The 27367-nt window shown below is 40.4% G+C and overlaps 1 protein-coding gene across 14 annotated transcripts in view; it reads left to right on the forward strand.

The window, feature by feature from the left end:
* Nucleotides 1–27367, forward strand: part of LOC105476947 (rotatin) — a 215439-nt gene that overhangs the window by 156400 nt on the left and 31672 nt on the right. For 7 of the 14 annotated variants that reach the window (XR_011616799.1, XR_011616798.1, XR_011616802.1 and 4 more), the window contains 6 exons: nucleotides 10600–10705; nucleotides 11466–11563; nucleotides 12784–12861; nucleotides 16709–16835; nucleotides 20630–20832; nucleotides 23757–24024. Coding sequence is in view for 6 of the 14 variants with exons in the window: in XM_071085193.1 (XP_070941294.1) it covers nucleotides 10600–10705; nucleotides 11466–11563; nucleotides 12784–12861; nucleotides 16709–16835; nucleotides 20630–20832; nucleotides 23757–24024 (880 nt within the window). In the remaining 8 variants the exon portion in view is untranslated. The other 7 variants (XR_011616800.1, XM_071085194.1, XM_071085195.1 and 4 more) reach the window with 7 other exon arrangements.

Genomic DNA, 27367 nt, shown 5'->3' on the forward strand with positions numbered 1-27367 from the left:
CACAATTTCACTTAATCCTTCAAAGGTTTTAGTAGAATACTCTTGCCCACAAATGTTCCCGTGTCTGCCAGTTCAGAATCCTAATTTATCCTTTCCAGAAACTAAACATCCAGGATTTTGCATGGGCTGGGAGGAAGAGTGGATTCGTTACATACAAATTGGTGGCTGGCAGGCAGGATCTGGGCATGTAACTACTTTTTAGAGACTTTAAGCAATCTTCCTTTGTCCTCACATCCAGGGATACCTGGTGCTAAATTTCTTCAGCCTTGGGCAATTCAGTGGATAGATTGGGGTAGTTTTCAGCTTTCCCCACTCACCACTTAGAATTCAGGGTTTCCAAGCCTGATACACTTGCCACTCATCCATCCGCTTTCTAGTTTTCAGGCTTGTGTGTGTGTGTGTGTGTGTGTGTGTGTGTGTGTGTGTGTGTGATCTCATTTTTGTCATTTTAGTGGGATTTCAGGAAGGAATAAAAGACATATCTATGCACACAACTATTTCCTTAGGAGTCTTAACTCTGACACACCCCTGTCCCCAATTGCTACATATATTTTTATTTATTTTTGAGACAGAGTCTCACTCGGTCACCCAGGCTGGAGTGCAGTGTGGCACGATCTCAGCTCACGGCAACCTCTGCCTCCCGGGTTCAAGCGATTCTCCTGCCTCAGCTTCCTGAGTAGCTGGGACTACAGGCGCCCACTTTCATGCATGGCTAATTTTTTTTGTATTTTTAGTAGAGATGGGGTTTCACCATGTTAGCCAGGATGGTCTCGATCTCCTGACCTCGTGATTCGCCCACCTCGACCTCCCAAAGTGCTGGGATTACAGGCGTTCGCCACCGTACCCAGCTAATTTTTATATTTTTCGCATGTTGGTTGGCCAGGCTGGTCTCGAACTCCTGACCTCAGGTGATCTGTCCACGTTGGTCTCCCAAAGGGCTGGCATTACAAGGTGTGAGCCACCACACCTGGCCCCATTATCATTTGTTTCAAGAAATGTTTCGATTTTCTTCTTAATTTTTTCATTAACCCACTGGATATTCAGGAGCATATTGTTTAATTTTCATGTTTGTATAGTTTCCAAAATTCTTCTTGTTATTGATTTCCAGTTTTATTCTACTCTGGTCATAGAAAATGCTTGATATTATTTCAATTTCTTGAATGTTGTAAGACTTGTTTTGTGAACCTAACATATGGAATATGCTACAGAATGATCCATGTGCTGAGGAGAAGAATGTGTATTCTGCAGCCGTTAGATGAAATTTTCAGTAAATATCTATTAGGTCCATTTGGTCTTTAGTGCAGATTAAGTCCAATGTTTCTTTGGTGATTTTCTGTCTGGAAGATCTGTCTGTTCAATGCTGAAAGTAAGGTGTTGAAGTCTCCAGCCATTATTGTCTTGAGATCTCTCTCTTTAGCTCTAATATTTGCTTTGTATATCTCAGTGCTCCAGTGATGGGTACATATATACTTAGAATCATTATGTCCTCTTGCTGCATTGACTCCATTATCATTATATAATGACCTTCTTTGTCTCTCCTTATAGTTTTTGTTTTGACACCTATTTTGTCTAAGTATAGCTACTCCTAATTTTTTTTTTTTTGTTTTCATTGGCATGGAATATCTTTTTCCATCCCTTTATTTTCAGTCTGTGTATATTTTTATTGGTGAAGTCTGTTTCTTGTAGGCAACAGATACGTAGGTGTTGTTTTTTCATCCCTTCAGCCACTCTGTGTGTTTCTGTTGTAGAGTTTAGTCCATAGTCCATTTACATTCAATGTTGTTATTGACAAGTAGGGACTGCCTTCTGCCATTTGTTATTTGTTTTCTAATTGTTTTGTGATCTTCTCATTCGTCTTTACTTCCTTCTGTCTTTATTTTAGTGAAGATGATTTTCTGTGGTGGTATGTTAATTTCTTAGTTTTTGTGTCTGCATTTGTATCGTTTTTGTAAGAGGTTACCATGATGAGGCTTGGAAATACTTTCTTATAGCCTATAATTTTAAACTAATGATAACTTAATGCTGATGGCATGAACAAACACACACGCAAAAGAAAACTAATAAAAATTCTACACTTTATCTCCCCTGCTTTTTAACTTTTAGTTGTTTCTCTTTATGTCTTATTGTACTGTTTTTGTCTTAAAAATTTGCTGTAGTTATTATTTTCGATTGGTTCATAATTTTGACTCTCTACTTAAGAATAGTTTACACAACACCATTACAGTGTTATAATAGTCTCTCTTTTTCTGTGTGCTTACTATTGCCAGTGAGTTTTGTACTATCAGATTATTTCTTCTTGCTCATTAACATCCTTTTATTTCAGATTGAAGAACTCCCTTTACTATTTCTTGTAGGACAGGTCTGGTGTTGTTGAAATCCTTAGCTTTTGTTTGTCTAAGGTTTTTATTTCTCTTTCATACTGGGAGGATAGTTTCGCCGTATGTACTGGTCTAGGGTAAAGTTTTTTTTGTTTTATTTTGTTTTTTTTTTTCTTTCCTTCAGCACTTGAAATATGTCATACCACTGTCTTGTGACCTGTAACATTTCCAGATATATTGGAGCTCCATTGTATGTTATTTCTTTCTTTTCTCTTGCTGCTTTTAGGATCTTTTCTGTGTCTCTGACCTTTAGGAGTTTGATTATTAAATGTCTTAAATGTCTTCTTTGGGTTAAATCTGCTTGGTGTTCTGTAACCTTCTTGTACTTCAATATTGATCTGTCTCTAGGTTTTGGAAATTCTCTGATGTTATCCCTCTGAATAAACTTTCTACCACTATCTCTTTCTCTTAAATTTGCCTGTTTGAGGCTATTGTTTAGATTTTATGGGCATGCTTCATTCTTCTTTTTCTCTTTTTTCTTTTGTCTCCTTCTCCTGACTGTGTATTTTCCAATAACTTGCCTTCAAGCTTACTAATTCTTTCTTTTACTTGGTCAACTCCACTATTATGAAACTGATGTATTTGTCAGTGTGCCAGTTGAATTGTTCAACTCTAGAATTTCTGCTTGCTTCTTTTTAATTATTTAAATCTCTCTGTTAAATTTATCTGATAAAATTATGAATTCCTTCTCTTAGTTTGAGTTCCCAAACAGCAATTTTGAATTTGAATTGAATTGAATTTTGAATTCTGTTTGAAAGTTCACACATCTCTGTTTCTCCAGGCTTGGTCTCTGATGCCTTTTCTAGTTCATTTGGTGAGGTCATTTTTTCCTGGATGATCTTGATGCTTATAGATGTTCATCAGTATCTGGGCATTGAAGAGTTAGGTATTTCTTTTAGTCTTTGCAGTCTGGGCTTGTTTGTGTGTGTCCTCCTTGAGTAGGCTTTCCAGGCATTCCAAGGGAATTAGACCTTAAGCCCAATAACACTTTGTTTCTTGCAGACTTGTAGAGGTACTGCCTTGGTGGTCTTGGATAAGATCTGGAAGAATTCTCCAGATAACCAGGCAGAGACTCTTGTTCTTTTACCTTTTCTCCCAAACAAACAGAGTCTCTATATATATACTGAGCAGCCTGGAACTGGGGGTGTGGTGATATTAGCACCCCTTGTGGCTACCACCACTGGAACTGTACTGGATTAGTTCTGATGTCAACACAACACTGGGTTTCTCTCAAAGCCCACTGCAGTCACTACCTGCTTACCACCTGTGTTCACTCAAGGCCCTAGTGTGTCTGGAATTGGTGGGTTCTTGGTCTCACTGACTTCAAGAATGAAGCTGCGGACCCTTGTCCGGAGCGTGTTCCTTCAGACGTTCAGATATGTCTGGAGCTTCTTCCTTCTGGTGGGTTTGTGGTCTCGCTGTCAGGAGTGAAGCTACAGACCTTCGTGGTGAGTGTTACAGCTCTTAAAGGCAGCACGTCTGGAGTTGTTCGTTCTTCCTGGTGGGTTCGTGGTCTCGCTGGCTTCAGGAGTGAAGCTGCAGACCTTTGCGGTGAGTGTTACAGCTCATAAAGGAAGCGTGGACCCAAAGAGTGAGCAGCAGTAAGATTTACTGCAAAGAGCGAAAGAACAAAGTTTCCACAGTGTGGAAGGGGACCCCAGTGGGTTGCTGCTGGCTGGCTCGGGCAGCCTGCTTTTATTCCCTTATCTGGCCCCACCCACATCCTGCTGTTTGATCCATTTTACAGAGAGCTGATTGGTCTATTTTACAGAGAGCTGATTGGTCCGTTTTGACAGAATGCTGATTGGTGCGTTTACAATCCTTGAGTTAGACAGAGTCATAGAGTGCTAGTTAGCTAGATACAGAGTACCAATTGGTGTATTTACAAACCTTGAGCTAGACACAGAGTGCTGATTGGTGTATTTACAATCCTTGAGCTAGACAGAGTCACAGAGCACTAGTCCTCCAAGTCTCCATACAGAGTACCAATTGGTGTATTCACAAACCCTGAGCTAGAGTGCTGATTGGTGTATTTACAAATCCTGAGCTAGACACAGAGTGCTGATTGGTGCACATACAATCCTCTAGCTAGATATAAAAGTTCTCCAAGTCCCCATCGGGTTCAGGAGCCCAGCTGGCTTCACCCAGTGGATCCTGCACCAGGGCTGCAGGCAGAGCTGCCCACCAGTCACAAGCCGCGCCTGCACTCCTCAACCCTTGGGCTGTCGATGGGACCGACTGCCACAGAGCAGGGGGTGGCGCCCGTGGGGGAGGCTCAGGCTGTGCGGGAGCCCACCACAGGGGGAGGAGCTCAGACATGGTGGGCTGCAGGTCCTGAGCCCTGCCCTGCTGGGAGGCAGCTAAGGTCCAGTGAGAATGAGTGTGGCCCTGGTGGGCAGGCACTGCTGGGGGACCCAGCAACCTCCACAGCTGCTGGCCTGGGTGCTAAGCTCCTCACTGCCCTGGGCCTGCAGTGCTGGTTGGCTGCTCCCTATGCGAGGCCTGCCGAGCTGGTGCCCACGCCTGCTGGAACTCACACTGGCCCACTAGCCAGCCCTGGTTCCCGCCGGTGCCTCTCCCTCCACACCTCCCCGCAAGCAGAAGGAGGAGGCTCCGGCCTCAGCCAGCGCAGAGAGGGGCTCCCACTGTGCCGTGGCGGGCTGAAGGGCTCCTCAAGCGCAGCCAGAGTGGACGCTGAGGCCTGAGGCCGATAAGGGGCTGAGAGTGAGGGCTACTAGCACACTGTCACCTCTCAGTAGGCCTTTATGATCAGTAGGTAGCAAAGCCAGCCAGGTTTCTGTCCTTCCCTTCAGAGCGGTAAGTTTCCCTAGACCCTGAGCAGGTCCAGAGTTGCTATCTGTGAGCCAGGGATTAGAGTCAAAAATCTTAGAATTTTGCCTGATGTTCTATTCTAATGCTGCTAACCTGGCACTCAAACCACAATACAGGGTCCTTTCTGCTCTTCTGTCCCTTTCCACAGGAAAAGGAGATTCTCCTTTTGGCCACCACTACCACGGTCCCATAGGAGTTCTACCAGGCTGCTGCTAATGTTCACTTAGAGCCCAAGGGCACTTCTGTCATTCTGTGATGAATGCTGCCAGACCAGGGGCTCATGTGTAGGTTTGTTATATAGGTAAACTTATATCATGGGGGTTTGGTGTATCGATTATTTCATCACCCAGGTACTAAGCCTGGTACCCAATAGTTATTTTTTCTGATCTTCTCCCTCCTACTACCCTTTACCCACTGGTAGGCCCCATTGTGTATTGTTCCCTTCTTTGTGTCCCAGTGCTCTCATCATTTAGCTCCCACTTATAAGTGAGAACAAGCAGTATTTGGTGTTCTGTTCCTGCATTGTTTCCTAAGGATCTTGACCTCGAGCTCCAACCACGTTCATGCAGAGGACATGATCTCGCTCTTTTTTATGGCTGCATAGTATTCCATGGTGTATATGTACCACATTTTCTTCATCCAGTTTTCCGTTGATGGGCATTTAAGTTGGTTCCATGTCTTTGCTATTGCAGATGGTGCTGCAGTGAACATTTGTATTCGTGTGTCTTTATGAAAGAATGATTTTTGTTCCTTTGGGTGTATACTCTGTAATGGGATTATAGGGTTGAATTGCAGTCCTGTTTTTGGCTTGTTGAGGAATCACTGCCTTCCACAATGATTGAACTAATTTGCCTTCCACAGTGGTTGAACTAATTTACACTCCCACTAACTGTGTATAAGCATTCCCTTTTCTCCACAACCTCATCAGCATGTGTTATTTTTTGACTTCTTAATAGCAATTCTGACTGGTGTGACATGGTATCTTACTGTGGTTTTGATTTGCATTTCTCTAATGATCAGTGATGTTGAGCTTTTTTTCATATGCTTGTTGGCATTGTGTATGTCTTCTTTTGAGAAGTATGTGTTCGTGTCCTTTGCCCACTTTTTAATGGTTTTTTTTTCTTGTAAATTTACATTCCTTATAGTTGCTGGATATTAGACCTTTGTCAGATGCATAGTTTGCAGATATTTTTTCCCATTCTGTGGGTTGTCTGTTTACTCTGTTGATAGTTTCTTTTGCTGTGCAGACGCGCTTTAGTTTAATTAGATTTCATTTGTCAATTTTTGCTTTTGTTGCAATTGCTTTTCACGTCTTCATCATGAAATCTCTGCCAGTTTCTGTGTCCGGAATGGTATTGCCTAGGTTGTCTTCCAGCGTTTTTATAGTTTTGGGTTTTATATTTAAGTCTTTAATCCATCTTCAGTTGATTTTTGTATATGTATAAGGAAGGGGTCCAGTTTCGATTTATGCATATAATTAATCAGTTATCCCAGCACCATTTATCGAATAGGGAGTTCTTTCCCCATTGCTTGTTTTTGTCAGCTTTGTCTAAGGTCAGATTGTTGTAGGTGTGCACCCTTATTTTTGGGATCTCTATTCTGTTCCATTGGTCTATGTGTTTATTTTTTATACCATTACCATGCTTTGGTTACTGTAGCCCTATAGTATAGTTTGAAGTCAAGTAGATTGATACCTCCAGCTTTTTTCTTTTTGCTTAGAATTGCCTTGGTGTTTTGGGCTCTTTTTTGGTTCCATATGAATTTTAAAAGTTTTTTTTTCTAGTTCTGTGAAGAATGTGATTGGTGGTTCGATAGGGATAGTATTGAATCTACAAATTACTTTGGGCAATATGGCCATTTTAGAGATGTTGATTCTTCCTAGCCATGTTCATGGAATGTTTTTTCCATTCATTTGTGTCACCACTGATTTCTTTCAGCAGTGTTTTGTATTTCTCCTTGTAGAGATCTTTCACCTCCCTGGTTAACTGTATTCCTAGGTATTGCATTTTATTTTATTTTATTTTATTTTGGTGGCAGTTGTGAATGGGATTGCATTCCTGATTTGCCTCTTGGCTTGATTGTTGGTATATAGGAATGTTAGTAACTTTTGCACATAGATTTTGTATCCTGAGACTTTGCTAAAATTGTTTATCAGCTTAAGGAGCTTTCGGGCTGAGATGAATGACTTTTGTAGATATAGGATCGTGTCATCTGCAAACAGGGATAATTTGACTTCCTCTTTTCCTATTTGGATGCCCTTTATTTCCTTCTCTTGCCTGATTTCCCTGGCCAGAAATTCCAGTACTGTGTTGAATAGGAATGGTGAGAGAGGGCATCCTTGTCTTGTGCCAGTTTTCAAGGGCAATGCTTCTAGCTTTTGCCCATTCGATATGATGTAGACAGCGGGTTTGTCATAGATGGCTCTCATTATTTTGAGATATGTTCCTTCAATACCTAGTTTGTCGAGAGTTTTTAATATGAAAAGATGTTGAATTTTACTGAAAGCTTCTGTTGAGATAATCATGTTATTTTTGTTTCTGGTTCTGTTTATGTGATGAATCATGTTTATTTATTTGCACGTATGTTGAACCAACCTTACATCCTAGGGATAAAGCCTTCTTGTTCGTAGTGGATTAGCTTTTTGATGTGCTACTGGATTCAGTTTGCTAGTATGTTGTTGAGGGTTTTTGCATTGATGTTCATCAAGGATATTGACCTTTTTTTTTGTTGTTGTTGTGTCTCTGCCAGTTTTGGTGTCAGATTTTCAGCTCTGTTTAGTCGGTTACTTTCTTTTCTTGGCTATTTGGCTGTCAGCTCCTGTATTTTTTTTTTTTTTTTATTATTCTTAGTTTTCTTAGATTGGGTTTCAATATTCTCCTGAATCTCCATGATCTTCATTCCTGTCCATATTCTGAATTCTGTCATTTCAGCCATCTCAGCCTGGTTAAGAACCTTTGCTGGAAAATTAGTGTGGTCATTTGGAAAAAAGAAGACACTGCCTTTTTGAGGTCTTAGAGTTCTTGCTCTGGTTTTTTTTTCATCTTTGCGGGCTGATGTTCCTTCAAGTCGTTAAAGTTGCTATCCTTTGGATGATTGTCTTTTTTTATTTTTTATTTTTTTCCTTTTATCCTACTTAATGTCCTTGGGCATTTCATTATGATATAAGGTGTATTCAGTCGACTCATTTTAGGAGGATTTTAGGGGGCCAAGGCTCAACTCAGGACTCCTGGACTGTGTGCTCTAACTCTTGGGGACTGGTGTCTGGGCAGGGCTTTGATCTCTGTTTCCTCAAGGTTAGGAACCTGTGCTCTGGAGGGTCCAAGGTGCTCTAGGACTGCTGCTCATAACTCTCTGATGGTTGGTGCCAGCCAAAGCACTTCATAGGAAAGTGGCAGTAGGATCTGTCCTTGTTGACACATGTCAGCAGCAGGGTGCACACTCGTCAGCTGCAGCAGGGTGCCGTCAGGTGCCAGGGTGCCAGCCTTGATGCAGGCGTCTATAGCAGCTGTGGTAGCAGCACAGCTTGGGGATTTGGGAGCCCCTACCTGAGGACTGTGTGCACATTCATACTGGTGGTGGTATTAGCACGAGACTGGGCAATGGTGGACGCAAGACCGTGTGTGCCCTTTGTGCCCATTCATTCTGGTGTCGGTGGCTGCTCAGGGCTGGGGGTGGGTTCGCTGCTTTTGGTGGCTAGTTCTGTGTTGGCAGCCCCAGCGCAGGGATGGGGTGCTGGCAGGCCCAGGGCTGGCGGGCTCCATGCCTCCTGACTCTCTGAGGACAATAGCAGGGAGGGAGGATGGAGTGCAGTCACGGCTGGCAGCAGTGACATGGCAGGGTGCACGTGCACACATGTGCTGGTGGGGAAGGGAAGGCAGGTCCTCCTGTACATGCCCACAAAGCATTGTGGTGGGTGGCCAGTGGGTGAGTGCCTGCAGGCAAGGCAGCATGAAGGAGGCTGCAGTGGGGGAAGAATGCTGCTGTATGTCCAACTGGGGTCACTCTACTGGAGCGCTCTGCTAGTCAGGCACAGTCTGCCAGTGCAAGAGCTACCATGTAGGCCCCCAGGAAGTACCTGGGAGCTTCACTCTAAGCAGGTGTGGCTAGACTCGGGCCCTGGGAGAAGCCAGCAGACCAAAGGGTGACCCAGACTGGCCCCATCTCATGGGCAATACCACCCTGCAGAGTTGAGGTCCCACAGTTCCCCTAGGGATAGAGTCTTCTATGGGAGCAAGTCTAGCCTAAGGGGGTGGGCGTCCCTGGCAGTGCTACGCTATAGACACTCCCATACAAAACTCTCTGGGCTCTGCCCCAGCTGGAGTGCTGCTTCTACTGCTTCCCTAAGCAGCTTTCCCTGACAACTCAAATGTCCATAGTGGTCCAGGGGTCCCTTCCTACCATGATTCCAGAGGCCTGTGGTGAGAGTGAATTTTGTTCCTTGCCTTTTCAACTCACCCCCTCTGCAGGAGTGGTTGGGGGCCAGGAACAAGTTGTGGTGCTTGGTAGCCTCGAGCAGGGTCCCCAGCTTCCTCCCCCCTCAGCCCCGGCTCTATGTTTTCCCTCCATCTGTTCTCAGTGCCCTCCCTCTGAAGATCTAGGAGTGTGCCAGTCTTCCTGATGTCCCAGTCCCTCAGTAGGAGATGTTCCTCCTGGCTGTATCTAGTTGGCCATCTTGGAGCAGAAATTTCTAGGTTTTTTTTTTTTTTTTAAAATAAAAATGTATGGAATCTGTTATTGTGTCTACTTTTGTACATATTAGAAATTTTTAAGTGAAAATTTTTCTAACTCATAAATTTAAATGTATAAAGGAAATATACCGAAATAGTAGTTTCAGAATTACAAATGATTTTCCATTTCTCTGAAAGTCAAAAAAGTTATGCATTATTTTTTGAGAAAATGTTATATGACAGATGCATGTTACCATAGAAATGAAAGATGGAAAGAACCAAATCACCTGAGATATAGGGGTAGTTTAGGTAGAAATGGAGAGAGGGTAATGTGTCCCCAGAAGGAGAAAGGAGGACATTGATGACAGTTCTCCTGCTCAGCAGTTTTACAAGGACCCATTTTAATAAGCTACACATATGTATGTATACAGTATGCTCTGGTGAATTTGAGTAAGTATGTGAGCTTGCTATGTAAAAGCTAAATAAAGCTTTTTTCTGTAGACGATGCGTCTTTAAGAATGATTGTTGTTCTCTTCCACAACTTATACAGTCCTATCCACACAGAACATTCTCAAATATTAATGATTTATCAAAATCCAGTGAATTTCATATGATAGTTGAAACCTAGCAATATCTTTTAAGTAGAAAATGTTCTTTATTCACAATGGTTTTGCTGCAGATTAAATATTTCTTCAAGGCAGTTTGATTTGTATTCTCTGCAGTGCTATGAAGGGAAATCCTCCAAAGATATCCTGAAAAGAGTAGCTGCAAATGCGTTGATGTCACTTCTGGCTGTCAGTAGAAGAGCACAGAAACATGCTTTGAAAGGTGAGCCACGTGACACGTCAGCTGTGTTGATGGCATTATCAGCAGCTCATATGTTTTGTTGCTTGTTAAAGTTAATTTTCTTTAGACTCAAAATGTAAAAAACTTACAGTATAGTCTTAGTGTCAGTAAAAATCATTTTTTCATACAGAAGCAGTAAATATGCATTACTTTTCAAATAAAAAGATTAGACGTAGTTTTTTGTTTGTTTAATATGTGAGGTTCTTGCTCTAAAGAACCTATATGTAAATATTAGAGAAGCTAAAAGGTAACACATTGAGTTTCATTGTAATTAAATATTACTATCCAGAAGCACTTACTGCATACCTGAACAAAACCCACATAGTTTTGATGGTAAAAACAGCAACAGACAGTTCCATATTTTCTAAATTTCTCCTCTTGAGTGTTGTAATTTCTCATTTGGGAATCAGAGAACATAGATCTGAGAATTAAAAGAGAATAATGGCAACATCAAGTCCATTAATATCAGTTGTGATTTGCTACTAAAACAAAAGATGTATTCCTCAAGTTGTAAATTGGATTTGGGGAGTATCTTACTAAAAACTGAAAACAAGTGGCCTTCAGCATTTTAGTACTCTTACTTTTCCCCCCTCTGATTCATTAATCTCTTACTGAAAATTCTGAAATGAAGTGGGTCAGAAATAGAGAATGTTACCTTTTTGAGAATCTGATTGGTATATGTGGTTTTAACTTAACTTGGAAATAGAATATCCTTTTGACTGCTATAGATTTTGTCTTTCAGCCAATCTTATAGACAATTGCATGGAGCAGATGAAACACATAAATGCACAACTGAACCTAGATTCTCTGAGGCCTGGGAAAGCAGCATTGAAAAAAAAGGTAATATTGTGGGATAAATGAATGGCTATATGTAGAGACCATTCTCCAGTCCCCTTGTGCCTAGAAATGAGCACGAGCTTGAAATGAGAAGCAAGGTAGAGATGGATGAATTAATGAGATTTCTATGTTAGCAGATTGTTGACTTGTTTTGGTCTTAATTCTTACTTGAAGATCTTTAGACAACATCTGTTTATTATGTACTGTTGTTATTATAAAACATTGGAAATATCCACATATACATGATACTATGCCAGATAAATTTTTTATACTACAAAAAGAAAATCTTTATCTCAAAACAAGCGTAGGTTAACTAGGAATGAGATCTATAACAACTATAATTTATTAAGAGTTTTCTATATGTCAGCCACTATTGAAACCTTTAATATTTATTATCTCATGAACAAACACTTATTACAGCACAATCACACAGTTGGTAATCGTTGGAGCTAATATTTGCCCCATATCTGGGTGGTTGAAGAGCTGGTATTCCTCATCTCTGTTTATCTCCTTCTGTGCCTTCTGAATATCTCCTCTAGCATTGAGTCTGTTGGACTCATGTTTAAACTGCATGCTCAGATAAACTCAAAATAACATAGTTATTATATAATAGCTATGGTTAACAATAACTACTGTGGTTAACAAGATCTGCCACCCACTTATTCAGCAAATGAAAGTGTGTGAATAGTATAAATATATAAATATACATATATGTGTGTAGGTAAGGCCGTTATAGCAGCACTCTATGTAATAACTAGTTTCTACTTCCCTTAATAAGAAACCAAGACAAAGTCTTATTTAATAGTGTAATTGATTCAGGAGATTGATTGTATGTTTATCAGTTCTTTTTTTTTTTTTTTTTGCCTCTTTTCCTCTCTAGCCAAAGGCCCTTCATCATTGAGAAAGTCAGCCAACACCTGATATGATTGAAAACCTGTCAGTATCTGCCTCACTTTATTGAGATGAAACATGGAGGCTATCATATATCCGAGTTCCTCCATGCTTGATAGAACAGAAATAGCTTTTTCGTGGTGAATGTGCTTCTTGAGATATGGTCATCTTTCAGAGATCATTAGCCTGTCAGTTCCCTCAAAGTTACAGTGGTTGGGCATGATTAGAGCACACCTGCATTGTACTGTGACCCAAAGGGGAGGGAATTACTATACACAAAAATGGAGTATGCTGTTGCATTCACAGTTTTCAACTGCTTTTTGTTTAAATAGGAGGATGGTGTTATTAAAGAGTTAAGCATTGCCATGCAGCTCCTAAGAAACTGTCTTTATCAAAATGAAGAATGTAAAGTAAGTAGAGCTACTTTTCAAAATTTTAGTAGAAGTACTGGTATTAAGCAGTTTAATTTTTATATGAGATAATGTAGTAGGAAAATGGAAAGCTCTGACTTTTAAATTTTTAGACACACGGTTGATTGGTCCTCAAACTCAGTGTTAATTGTCAGAAATGTGTGTATCTAATCTTGTTACTCATCACTGATTACATTTCTTGTGTTTATCAGTGTTTTATCATTGAAACTTTAACTTCACAAACCTCAGCCTCATTCTGTACTCTTAGGCATTTTAAGTGTTGGTTTCCCACCTATTTTAGGTATGGAATGAATGGCTGGATGTGTCTTATAAGGTAGATTCTTTCAAAATGGGTTGTTAAAACAACTCTGCAAGGAAATAAATGAAACTATCTGCATCTATAAGGAAATAAGAGTTTCCTGCTTCAAAGGAGAAGAGAGTTAGAACTGCTACCTAGTGTGGCCACATCCACTGAGAGGAAGTTGCTTCTAGCTCTGCTGACTCCCTGTGACCATTTACACAGCCCCTCTGTCTAGAAATCACTGAGATATTTTGCTTTGTCTGTAAGCATTGATGATATTTTAAACCATTGTATCAGTACTACTATAGAGGATATAATCTTTTGAACACTATGATTTGCTTTGTCTATAGTTTTACAACACTTTTGAAATACTAGATTAATGCTTTAATGCAGAAATACTAGATTATTCTTTATAAGAGCTGGCCATGAAAATAAAATTTAAAAAATACTAAATTAAAGCTTTAATATAGAAAGCAAAGATAAATTATAGAAACTTTTATTGCCTTTTAAATGTTTACCTGTTTTGCTCTTGTGGTAAGAGCACAACTGGAAAAACCATACCACATCTGGAAAAGAGACATGTTGAACACACTTACTCCTTACCCGATGTTAAAAAGCCAGAGCCATGACTCACAATTAATATTTCAGAGTAGTTTGATGGAAATTAAGTATTTATTTATACATTTTAGTAAAATTCCCCATATATGAATTTATATGAACTTTTTCTCAAAACAAAAGTGCCATTAATAAACTTATGATTCCTTCATGCTTATGATATTATGCTTGTGACTGGATGTACAGTCAGTATTCATGTATATATGTAAATATATAAATTTCATGTGTGTGTGCAGTTAATATTCATTCATGACACCTTATTCAGGGAAATACTCTGGAATACTTTACATGTAGGATCTACCTATAAAGATTTATGACATGCTAACCTGGCTGCTAGTTATAAATATTGTGCTCAATTTGTATCACATCAGGCATTTATAAAAGTGTAATATCTCAATAAGTCAAAGCATTTCTGTATTTCTAAATTGTTTAATAAGAAGTAAATCCAAAGAATACTTAGATTATCCTTGAGTATAAATATAATCTTACAGAGGTAGAGATTCTTAATTTCAATTTCAGCTTTTATCAGGTGTATGGCATGTTCTCATTATTAATAGTTGACCACTATTGGGTAATTCACCAGGTTACCCACTGCCACCCCACCCTGCTGTCTGCATATGCATAACATTAAGGGGTTTTCATACTGGAAGGATCATGGTGGCTGTGAGGTAAATGAATTAAACAGTGGATAAGGTTAGACGGAGGGGACTGTCATAGTCCAGACAAGAGATGATGACACGTTAACTTGAGCAGGTAGAAAGGAGAAGAAGGGTAGGGAGTAAACTGGAAGCATTGAAAAGAGGAGGAGGGATGTAGAATGACTTCCAAACTCCAGTTTAAGCTGCTGCATTATGATGCATTAAGAGTGCATGATAGAGCAGAGCACAGATGTGAGAGCCCCGACATTCCTGCTTGCACCTGCTAGCCTCAAGAGTCTTACGGGCACCCAGGTGAAAAATGGCTTGTCAATGTGTAGATGGTGTTTGTGGTCCTCACTATTGTTGAAATTTCCCAAGAAAGTATGTAATGAAAACCAAGGTCGTATCTTTGGAAAATAGGAACATTTAAGAGAGGGCAGAAAACAACTGAGAAAGGAATACTGGAGAAGGGATTTGGAGATTGCATTAGGCCATTCTTGCCTTACTATGAAGAAATATCTGAGACTAGGTAATTTATTAAAGAAAAGAGGTTTAATTGGCTCACAGTTCTGCAGACTATACAGGACACATAGTGGCATCTGCTTCTGGGGAGACCTTAGGAAACTTGCAATCATGACAAGAAGGCAAAAGGGGAACAGGCACATCACATGACTAGAACTGGAGCAAGAGAGAGAGAGAGCTGGCGAGGAGGTGCTGGACACTTTTAAATGACCAGATCTCGTGAGATCACTCACTGTCTTGAGGCAAGCACCAAGCAATGAGGAATCCGCCCGCAAGATCTAAACACCTCCCACCAGGCCTCATCTCTAGCACTGGGGATTACAACTCAACATGAGATTTGGGCAGGGACAAATATCCAGACTGTCAGAGATGATCCAAGATAGAGCAGCAGCATGGAAATTAAGAAAGAAGAGACATACAGCAAGTGCCACAGTGCTTAAGCGTTGTTGGCAACCACAAAAGTAGGAGTGGCCTCAGTAGAATCTTTAGGGCAGAAAATAAATGGAAATGACCTAAGATTAAATGTGAGATGGGGAAATTATAGCAATAATGATGTAGAAGTTTAGTCATGGAAAGTGGCATTAATAATTTAGGACATATAGGATGAAAGGAAATGAGTATGTTTGTTTCTCTTAACATGTAAACTGCTTGAATACAGGCACAGAAATGAGCAAATTGGGGACGAGTTGTTTAAGAGATAGCAAGAGGAGAACTAACTGGTGGATTAAGATCCCTGAGGAGGCAGGAAGAGCTGTGCTCCAGAACACAGCTGAATGTATGAATCTCTGGCAGGCAAGAAGTGGAGCACCTCTTTGTCACTGCCAGGCAGACAGGAGGGGTGAATGGATGAAAATACAGATAAACTATGTGGACAGAATGGCAGAGCAGATAAAGGAGTTTGTACTTAATCGTTTCTGTCTTCTCTATGAAATAGTAAACAAGGTCGTCTGCTGCAGATGGAGGGCTGTGTGCCACAGAGAGTGGTGAACGTGGGAAGAGCTTCAGGGAGAGCACTGGGAATGACCTCAGTGCTTACGGGGAGTGTCAAACGTTGGGACTCACTTCTCCTATTCTGCCACTTGATGCTATGTGAAATTGTGTAGGGTGTATTTATGTGCATGCTCACATGCATAAACATGGGTCTACAAATTACCTCAGGATTCTTGTTCATTTAAAACAGATATTGCTGCACTTAAACAGCTATATTTTATCTGCAGTATTGTCCCGGGGTAACTGATCTTTGTAATAAAGACTCTGAGTTACTTCGGAATTTATTGATTTATCATAATATTTAGACTGAATTTTATATATTCAAATTACTCAAAAATTGTGATTTACTTTGAGTATATACACACACACACACACACACACACACACAGAGTGGGGGAGAGGGACAGAGGGCGGGCAAGGAGGACTCAGAGTTGATCAGAAAGTTTAACCAGAAATTCTCACTTCTGGCCATTTCATAGCATTTACAGGAATTTATTCAGTGTTGTGAGATATCACTTTGCTGTTTAATTTACATGTTACAAAGGCTGTTTTCTATGCGTCCTACCTTAGTGGCACATCTTAACCACCCTGGTGTTGAAGGGACTTCCTGAGATTGGTCAGGCTCGTGGTCAGGGCCGCCATGTGTGGAGCCCAGTGGGGGTGGGGCAGCCACAGGATTCTCCTTGTGTCTTACATTGGTGGCTTTTTGTTGTTGTTTTGATTTTAATGTTATATTTTCATATATTCAGACTAATGCTGTCTTTTTCCCTTCCTTCAACAGGAAGCAGCTCTTGAAGCTCACCTTGTGCCTGTCTTGCACTCTCTCTGGCCTTGGATTTTGATGGATGATTCATTGATGCAAATTTCTCTGCAGCTCCTTTGTGTCTATACTGCAAATTTTCCAAATGGTAAATAGGATCCAATACTGCCTTTCAATAATATGCCAAAATACTAGTTTTATAAATGTCGTTAAGGTAGACTGGAAAAACTAATACGTATTTTGAAGTATTTCTCTGATTTATTGAGGATATGATGGGTAAAGGCAAGCTTTCTCGTAGGTATTATGAGAGCAGACAGATATTTTAGTGTGTTTGTTGCCATGAGAGAGTCACTGGCAGTGCGGGCAATAGAGAGGGAGGACTGGTCTGATTATCTGGCAATGGGAAATTGAGTTTAGTAGGAAAATTGAGAGGATAAAAATTATGATGTAAGACCTCAAAAGCCAAGTGAAGGTTAGAACTTTTTATAGATTCTAGAGCAGGAGACTGGCGTGATGAACGTTAGTTCTCACAACAGTTGGTCTGATGATACACGATATCACTAGGGCTCCTCTTTCGCTCATGCACTTGATAGACATCTTCTCAAGAGCCTGCGGTGGGCCATGCATTGTGAGTTCTGGTGAGAGTGATCTGAAATGAGATAGGAGGACAGGTCATGTAGGGCCTCAGGGGCCACAGTAGGGAGTTTGGATTTTTATGTGAGTGTAACAGGATTTTTATGTGAGTGCAACAAGATTACATTGGCGGTTGTAAGCATGATTTAATTTGTGTTTCAGAAAGATTAGGCTAGGTGTGGTGGCTCACGCCTGTAATCCCAGCACTTTGGCAGACCCAGGCAGGCGGATCACTTGAGGTCTGGAGTTTGAGACCAGCCTGGCCAACATGAGGAAACCCTGTCTCTACTAAAAATACAAAAATTAACCAGGCATGATGTTGCATGCCTGCAGTCCCAGCTACTCAGGAGGCTGAAGCAGGAGAATCACTTGAACCTGGGAAGCAGAGGTTGCAGTGAGTCAAGATCACGCCACTAATACCCCAGCCTGGGCTACAGAGCGAGACTCTGTCTCACAAAAAAAAGAAAAGAAAAGAAAAATTACCCTGGGCGATATGTGGAGAATGGATGATTGGGAGCAAGTCTAGAAGCAGGGAGACTTCTCATGGAGATATAATGGTGGCTTGGGCTTGAGTGGTAGCTGGAGAGATTGAGAGAAGTAGGCAGATTCAGTATATAGCTCAAAGATAGAGTCAAGGATACCTGTTGTGGGAGGTAGGAAGGAAAAAAAGGTGTCCGGGGTGAACTTCATTTGGAGAAATGAGCCTGAGCGCACAGTAGTGCCATTTACTAAAATGGGGAAGATTTGAAAGAAGCAGACTTGAAGTGAGAAAGAAGTAGGAATCAGGAGTTCTCTTTGGTCTTGTTTAGTCTGAGGTGTTGATGTTCACTGAAGTGAAAATAGTAAGTTGGAGTTGAATTCAATGGAGACTAGAGGTAAGTTTGAAGATTTAAAATGTTGGGAATATTATTAGTTATTTATTGCTGCAAAAGAAATTACTTTAAAATTTAGCATCTGCAAACATCAATCATTTCATTATGCCACGGCTTCTGTGGCTCAGGAATCTGGGAATGGCTAATCTGGGTGGTCCTCGCTCAGAGTCTCTGCAATCATCTGAAGTCTTGACTGGGATAGAGGATCCAGTGTGACTATGGGAGCCTCAATTCCTTGCTACTTACGGCTGTCTCAAACGACCCAGAGTGAGTAGGCCGAGGGCAGAAGTTATAGTTTCTTATAATCCAGTCTCAGAAGCAACTGAACAGCACTCCTAGCTCCTGTGGGTCACACATACCAACCCTGGTACAGAGGCAGGGGCCACTGGGACCATCTTGGAGGCTGGCTACCACAGGAGTCATTGTTGTATAGATTGTATTTAAAGCCATGTGGCTATTTGAGATTACCCAGGGGGAATGTGTAGATGGAGAAGCAGAAATCCATGACTGAGTTCTGAGGCACATTAACATTTGGAGTTAATCAAAAGATGAGAAACCAGCAGAAAAAAAGAGAGAAGGAGCAGCCAGTGAGATAACCAGTGCATAGTCACAGGAAGTCAGAGAAGGGCATGCTCAGTTGTGTGGAATGCCGTAGAAAATTCTACTAAAGTGAGGATAGAAGCAGTGGCCACTGGACTTAGCAGTACTGATGTTCTTTTGGACCTTGAGGGTAATTTTAGTGTAGTGCTGGAACAGAAACCTACTTAGTGTGGGTTGAGGAGAGAAGATGAAGAAGTAGAGGAGACAGCTTTTCCAAAATGTTCTACTCTTAAGAGGATAAAGAAATGGAGCAACAGCAAGAAACAGATGTGGAGTCAAGGGAGGAGTTTTTGCTCATTTTTGAAAATGTATGTTTTTAAGGCATGTTTATTAACTTAAGGGATTGGGAGAATGAGGTATAGGAAAGAGTACAGGTAAGAGCCCAGCCTGAGAGGATAAGAGAGGTGACAGCTAGAGCACAGCGGACAACAGAAGCAGAGGGAAGGCTGAGAGGAAGGATGTGGATTTAGGAAGGCTGGTAGACTTGATGGGAATGATGAGAAAATTCCCATTTTGAATACTTCTGCTTTCTTCATTTAGGAGAGAACATTGACCACTAAGAATGAGCAAAGACAAGGAGTAGAGGTGATGTGAGAAGAGGAGAAAGTGTGAAGTTGCTGTTTTTAGAGGAAGGAAAGTAGGATTGCTGGCAGTGTTAAGTACCCATTTAAAATGTATGGTCATAAATTTAAGATTTGACTAGTTAGCAAGTTTTTGTGCTTTCTTCTAACAACACTCAGTTGCCCAGCAACTGGGGTCTCTAAATATCAAAGGTTATACAGAGAAGGGACTGGAACTCAAAACAGTTAAGAGCCCATCTAGTTACTGCCAGATGCTGATGATGGCTTATTCTTTGAATAATCTCACACCTCTGGAGCTGTCCATTTCGACACCCAACTCAGATTGTCTGCAGTCAGCACAAAGAGATAGAAACAGACCTTCAGGCTCTTGAACTTGAATTATTATTGAAGCGTATGTGTACAGGATTGTCCTTGCCTTCATTCTGTGCTGTGAACTTTCTCTCTTCCTGAGGTCTGGTGGGAATGTCTCCTTTCAGTGCATTTCCCAGCTCTACTAGTGTGTCTTTTGTTTGTTTACTCATCTTTTGTGAGTTTCTTTTACAGAATATATTGGATTCTGATCAATTTATGCTTAAGTTGGCCTCCTTGTATGAACTTTCACAAGTCAGTTATACCTTAGGTTTACATATAATACAGTCTTACTGATTTAACATTAAAATGTATTTCCAATTTCTTTTTTCTCCCTCAGTAAGTCTCATTCAGTTACTTAATTTCCTGAGAAACACTGGACCCTGGAAAACCTGTAGATGCCACTGCTGGCTCCTGCCATTCTAAGCTATGTGACCTTGAGCAACAAACTGGCTTTTCTGAGCTCCATATCTTTGTTGACCAAATATAGAAAATAGTATTTGTTCTGTACCCTTTCCCAGGAATATTATGTTCCTTATTTGTATGTTATGTAAAATGAAGGCATTAGACAAGTTACCTCCCATTTCTAAAATTCTGTTCCTCTACACAGGCCTTTATTTAGATGTTTTCTTTAGGAACTATTAAAAACCCTAGTATGCTTATTTCATTCTTTTTAAAAAAATAAACCTGGTGTCTTAAAGTGCTTTGTTGAGATAATTAGGCCCTCATTGAGACAGTATATCTATTAGGTTGCATGTAGACACCAACATTAGCCTCTATTGCTAATTTGCAGTTCACAGGTTAATAGCCAAGTCATTTTGATAGACAGATACGCTTTGCCACTTAGTGTCTTCAAAAACTAAACAGGGAAACTGAGAAGACATTGTGATAGGCTGTTATTTTTGAAGGTTGCAGTTCTCTTTGTTGGTCAAGTTGTGGACAACACCCTGTTCAAGCTACACATAGAGGAGCCCTGAGCAACTCTCTGATGCTGTGTGTCCTCAAGCTGGCTTCCCAGATGCCGCTGGAGAACACCACGGTTCAGCAGATGGTTTTTATGCTTCTTTCAAACCTGGCCTTGTCGCATGACTGTAAAGGAGTAATTCAGAAGGTAAGCACTTAAACTCCCCTCATATCTTAAAAGGGTACTCAGTGAAATAATCTTTCCAATCAAAAGTTTACAACTCAGTTTCTAAGATTAATATATTATGATTTTGAGGCATTTTATTTTAAAGGATTATAAAAGGGTTAAGAGGTTCACTTTGTTTAAAGCCAGTTGATAGATGACACGTGCAGAGGGACAGGAGCTGGAGTAGAGTCATGCCATTTCCTTCTCACTGATCTTCTTAGCTTTCGGATTATATTTTATCATTCTCAAAAATGAGGGTTTTAGAACGATAGCTGTCTTACATTTATTGGAGATAATAAAAGTAATATATTGGTCTTTAAACAGACCAAATTGAGCAGTAACAATTTCAGTTTAATTTCATTGACAAAATGGTTTATGAAATCACAGCCCACTTCCCCCAGTTAGACCTTAACTTCCTTATGGCATATTAAGCAATTTTATGAGTTCTCTAGGACTCCAGTTCCCAAACTAGACTCCTCATCACTGATTTTAACTTAAGGTAATTTAAAAGGGATGTAACGAGTTAAATAAATTCTGGTACAGATGTGCACTCAGATTCTGTATTTAGATGTGTATAAACGGAATCCCTAATTAGGAAAATCCCTTCAAATTTGAGTATAATCAGATTATATATTACTTAATAGTATTGTAATTTGGGTGCTTCCATTTCTTTTACTTAAAGGCCAAGATAAATTGTAAAAGTTGAGAAGATTTATAAGAATTGAGTCTCGTTTTCCTGCACTGTTTCTTCTCCCTGAACTCCTCAGAAGATATTTTGTTATCACCACATACATAGAAAGATAGGTTTTTCTAAGGAAATGGAAAGATCAATCTCACCAAGGAAAGATGTTTTCAGTGGTGCGTTGGAGCCAGCCTCCTACTGACTCATGAGTGTCATCTTAAATTTGCAGGAATTTTATAAAAATTCCAGTTGATGTTACGTTGTTATTTTGAAATCAGCCGCAGTGAGAGTGTCACACCATGTAATTCTGTGAACTGTACAAATCGTGGATCTTTTCTACCCTCACCACAATCAGTTGTTTATTTACCAGCGCATGGCTGGATATTTTCTTCATGTATATGTTCATGTATGTCATATATGTATATATATTTGAATATATTTTCTTCATATATGTATTCATATACATACATCATTTCCAAAATGAGACATTCTCTTGAACTGGATATATGTGATTAGCATCCATAAGAATGAGAGATTCTGCATATGTGAGAGAAGAGCGGGGGCAGTGCTTCCCACCACTTCCTTATGGAGCATGTTAGTGGGAAGCTAAGTGGGAGCCCCAGAAGGAATGTAAGTACCAGTCTCAAGTCTGGTCTCTGACCTTGAGCTGGAGACCTATTCTCTTTCAGCTTCATTTGGGCTAAACAAAATGATCTCTAAGATATGTTCAACTCTTAATCTGTTATTCTAGTGCTATACTTAAGAATATTTTGATGAAGTGTGATCAGACTCTCCTTCCAGGGACAGATTAATCAAGTCTTTTTCCTCTGCTCTAATTAGGAAATGCCTGAGACTTCCTCTGCTGCATTAAGTAATAATGAGCCCAGACGCTTAACACTTCTACTTCTTCATTACTCATCTGTAGGACATAGAAAATGCAGCAGGTGCTGTTGTACAACTCAGGCTCTAAAATATCCTGTTTTGTTTTGTTTTCTACCATGGTATACATATTTTACCTGGTGTAGGAAATTGTCTGAAAACATCTTTAGAAGCAGCAAAAAAAAAAAAAAAAAAAAGGAGTGCCCACAGCACATTTACATTTGAGAGCACTGACATCTACTCTGTCACCCTTGTCAGTCCCAAATCCAGCAAGAGTTGAATCTAAAAACTATCAGTTTGGCTGAGAGTAGGTGTAAGTGACAGCAAATGCAGCTGAAAGTGGGCATGTAATTTTACAGTTTACTTATTGTGTGGGTAATGTTGATAATATTTCTGTAGCTTATTTCATTCTTAACACCCAGAGTCCTTTTGTATAAAAACGTTAAGTTTATTTTATAGATTAAAGCCAACATCTTGATTTTGGTCTAGGAAAACCTAAGAGAGAAACTGGAGTAGATTTAAACAGAGAGAAAGAGGAGTTATTCTGTGCAATCATAAAAGTTAAGTGATTGCATTTCATTTCTAAAATGTCCACCTAACTGTGGTTTCCATGCTGCCATGGGCTGCAGCTTGATGTAGCACTTTTATACTTTGCGTATAGATTAGTCTAAATAATTTATTATCTTTCTTATAGTTAAGGGTTTGGTGGGGTTTTGTGGAAGAGGCTTTATTTGGAGGCTGAAAAGACTTACAGTGCAAATAATAGAGCTTTCTCATCTGTAAGCGTAATAGAATGACATGTAGCCATCAGAAATTCTTACTTGTAATGATAAGTACCTGGGATAAAGTGAATGTAAGATGTATCTATAGATGTGATAAAAACAACAACACCTGTAGCTACAATGATTCAAAATGCCCTCACTACTTCCAGAGTTGTTAACTAGTATTCAAGACTGATTTGGATTTTTTCCTTTTTTCCTTCCTTAGGGTAGCTTTTAATGATGAGCAAAATCACCAGAAGGCACAGAAAAGAGAAAACTCAAGAGGCCTGAAATAATCTCCAAACTTAATTATCAATTCTAAATAATTAAGAGTTAACTATAGTATACTTCATCCATCATGAGGAAAAAACTAGCAGGAATTAAAACTTGAGCACTATTTTGTTGTTCTTACCGTTTTCACTTATACTTGGAAATCATATAGATGGAGTATTCAGAAGGTATTAGAAAGGATAAATTAATGTAGGGGAAGAGTATATCAGAATGTTAGTTAATCGTTCACCAAGGGACTAGGAAAATAATGAAAAAGATGAGAAGAAAATAATATTCTCTCTATTTATCCACAGAGTAACTTCTTACAGAACTTCCTCTCTCTAGCATTGCCAAAAGGAGGAAATAAACATCTCAGTAATCTGACTATTCTTTGGTTGAAGTTACTTCTGAATATATCATTTGGAGAGGATGGGCAACAAATGATTCTGAGGCTTGATGGCTGTCTAGACTTACTAACAGAGATGAGCAAATACAAGCACAAGCGCAGCCCTTTATTGCCTCTTCTTATCTTTCATAATATTTGCTTCAGTCCTGCTAATAAACCCAAGATCCTGGCTAATGGTAAGTATTCACGCACGCATATGTTTATATATGTAGTTATTCATATTTGGTGTTCAGATCAACACCAAATAATTTTATAAATAATTTTCTAGATATTTATTAAGCACCCACTGTGTTCAAGGCACTGTGGAAGGCATGGGAATTAATCAGGCATGGCTTCAGCCTTCCGTGGGCTGCCTGGAGTCTCCTGAGGTTAGCAAGTCTTGTCATTCCAGTGCACATACTGGACACCTGGAGGAAGGGGAGTCGTGGACGAGGGCTCCCTGGCCTTACCTTCTGCTCGCTCTCCTCTCTCCTTGCTCTTCCTCTAACTCCCCCACCCCTCCTCTGCATCTTCAAGCAAATGCTACTATGTCAGTGAAGCCTCTCCAGAACCACGTGTTAATATAATAGCCCCAAACCCTTCTTTCTGCCTTCTCTTTCCTCCTCCTCACTATGTCCTTTCCTGGTTTTATTTCCCTCCATAGTATTATTGCCAGCTGATAAGAGTATGTGTTTCATGTATCTGTCTGTCTGTCTATTCCAAGTCTTCCCACACGAGAAAGTAAGCTCTCATGGGGTCAGGAGGTTTTTGTCTGCTTTGTTTGTTTATGTGTAGCACCTAGAATTGTGCCTACAACTAGTGAGCACTCAGTAAATATTTGATGATTGAGAGAGACGCTAAGCAGACCAGAGAGTTCAGGGCTTGAGATCAGATGGTGCAGTTAGCCTTGCAGAGACTCCGTTCTCTGAGACGTAGGACAGATGGAGGCAAGGACTGGTAAGGATTCAGAAAAAAATTGAAGCAAAAAGAGTTGGAAAGATCTTTTTCTGCAACCATGTGTTATCGCTGTGAGGAGTATGTGAATTTCACGGGGAGTGAGTTTTATAAAAGACACGTGTTCTAGTGAAAAACAGAAGGTGGGCTGCAGACCCCTACGTGCCTGGTCTTGAATGCCAGCCCCAGGGCATCACTCCAGGGTCGCCTGGCACAGCCTTGCTGGGCCCAGCTTCTTCATCTATAAAAGAAGCCCACTATTCTTGGTTTGGTTAAGAATCAGTTTATAAACACACATTAAGTGCCTAGCACTATTTCTGGTACATGATAAATGTTTAAGATAGGTTCATTCTCTTGTTCTTTCATGTTTTTCACTTAATCTTTTCTCAGAGGCATTTTTCTGTGAAATCAAGGGTTTTCTAAGTGTACGAAAATGATTCTTCTTACATTTTGTGGTGTATATAGTTGTGATTCTATTTTTCTGATAAGCATTCTGATAATCAGCTGCTAGATATGATATGGAAAGATGTTTAAAGTTCAGTTAGCTTGTACCAGACCTAACCTTACTGTGGATTTTGCACTCTGCCTTCCACTGGCTGCTGTGCTGATGCTGCGCTCTCTGTTGCTGCGTGATGTGCATCACTGGTTTTATTTCCATCCTCTCCCACTGTATCTGCTTCAGCCCTCACATTTGTAAAATGAGGGTAATGATAATCCCTCCTCAGGGCAATGAGAGAGCCTGTGAAGTGTCTGTGGCCATTCTTGGTATATAGCAGCGACTCAGTAACATCTGATATTGTTTATTCGCCTTTCTTAGAATGATTTTTTTCTTTGGGGACTACTTACTCCAATTTATTATTGAGAGTTGGAAAAAGGTCAAGCTTTTTGGGAACTGAAGGAGATAAGTATGCATTTTCCACTTCTAGATCCCTCTAGAATTATTTTTACCATTTCTTTGTAGTCAGCAATGCTTTTTCTCCATTAGCTTAAAGCAGATGGACAAACTTTGGTGAGAAACTTCCCCTACCCTCACAGACTAGAGATCAGTGGGCTTGAGGCGGGGGTAAGATAATAGACATCAGCTGTGCAGTTTCTGTAGGAACTATAAAAGGATGTCACAGGCTATGCCTCCCTTCCACTTGGGGATCTACAGAGGAGGCCTAGCAGAGTCAGCCAGCTTAAAAGTCTCCCAGGAAAGGCTGCCTCTGGTTGGTAGCACCCACACATCTGGTTTAAATCGTCAGGAGTGGAGTGTGCAGTGGAGCTTGACCTTGCTGGTAAAAATTGATCTGGGGCTGGGCACAGTGGCTCACAACTGTAATCCCAGCACTTTGGGAGGCTGTGGTGGGTGGATCATTCGAGGTTAAGAGTTCGAGACCAGCCTGGCCAACATGGTGAAACCCTGCCTCTACTAAAAATACAAAAATTAGCCAGGCATGGTGGTGGGCACCTTGTAGTCCCAGCAGGAGAATTGCTTGAACCAGGGAGGTGGAGGTTGTAGTGAGCCAAGATCATGCCGCTGCACTCCAGCCTGGGCAACAGAGTGAGACTCTGTCTCCCAAAAAAAAAAAAAAAAGATCTGGAACCTTCCTTGTTTCTGGTAACGCCGCACTAAGTCTCCTCTGAAAACAGCAGTAACATGCTGCTAGAGAAGCTGTATTGACGCATGCCTCAAAATAATAATAAAACTGAAAAGATACTGAGAAACTTCCAGGCCAGTTGTGATTGAAAGTCTTGCCCAGACAAGTAAGAAGTATATAGAAAATTATTTTGCCCCAAGTGCATTGGCCAAGATTGTGTGCTTGGCTTTTGTTGAGGAGTATTGAGGGGTGAGAGAACAGAAGCCGCGATTCCCCACAGTGGGGATTCTTACTGGCTATCCTGCTTGTATTAAGCTGGACCTCCAAAGAATCATTCTCTTAATAGATAGATGAGTCAGAAATACGTTGGTTTCCCAAACTTCATGAAGGAGACTGTAAAGAAGAGGGGAAAAAATGTGAGAATGGGTACTACAGACTGCTTCTGACAGGGCTCTGCACCCAAATTTGGCCGTGAACTTGACTTGAGGTGCCTTCGATTGATGGTGCCTCTGGGTACTTAGCAGAAGCCAACTGCCTTAGTGTTGGATGAAAGACAAGTTCATACTGGGCCTCAGGGAACCTCTACAAATAATTTTTCAAAAGCATTAACCAGTACAAAGTTAGAGATAATCAAGCACATTAGGAGACATGGCAACATGTAGTAAGAAACAGCAGAGGGATAAAAATACCAGCCTATCTGCCCAGACTTTGAATATGGGAATTACAAAGCACGGGTTTAAAAATAACTTTAATTATACCATATTTAGATAAATAAATGACAAGCTTGAAAATTTTAGGAAATGGGAAACTGACAAGTTGAAATATTTGAAAAGAACTAAACAGAACTTCAAGAACTTTACTGTGCAGTATGATAATCAGCCACATGTAGCTATTTAAATTTAAACTAATTAAAATTATTCAGTTGTACTCACTACATGTGGCTAGTGGCTATCTTATTAAATAGCACAGATATAAATATTTCCATTATTGTAGGAAGTTCTGTTTT

This window comes from Macaca nemestrina, chromosome 19 (assembly GCF_043159975.1).
Source record: "Macaca nemestrina isolate mMacNem1 chromosome 19, mMacNem.hap1, whole genome shotgun sequence".
NCBI lineage: Eukaryota > Metazoa > Chordata > Mammalia > Primates > Cercopithecidae > Macaca > Macaca nemestrina.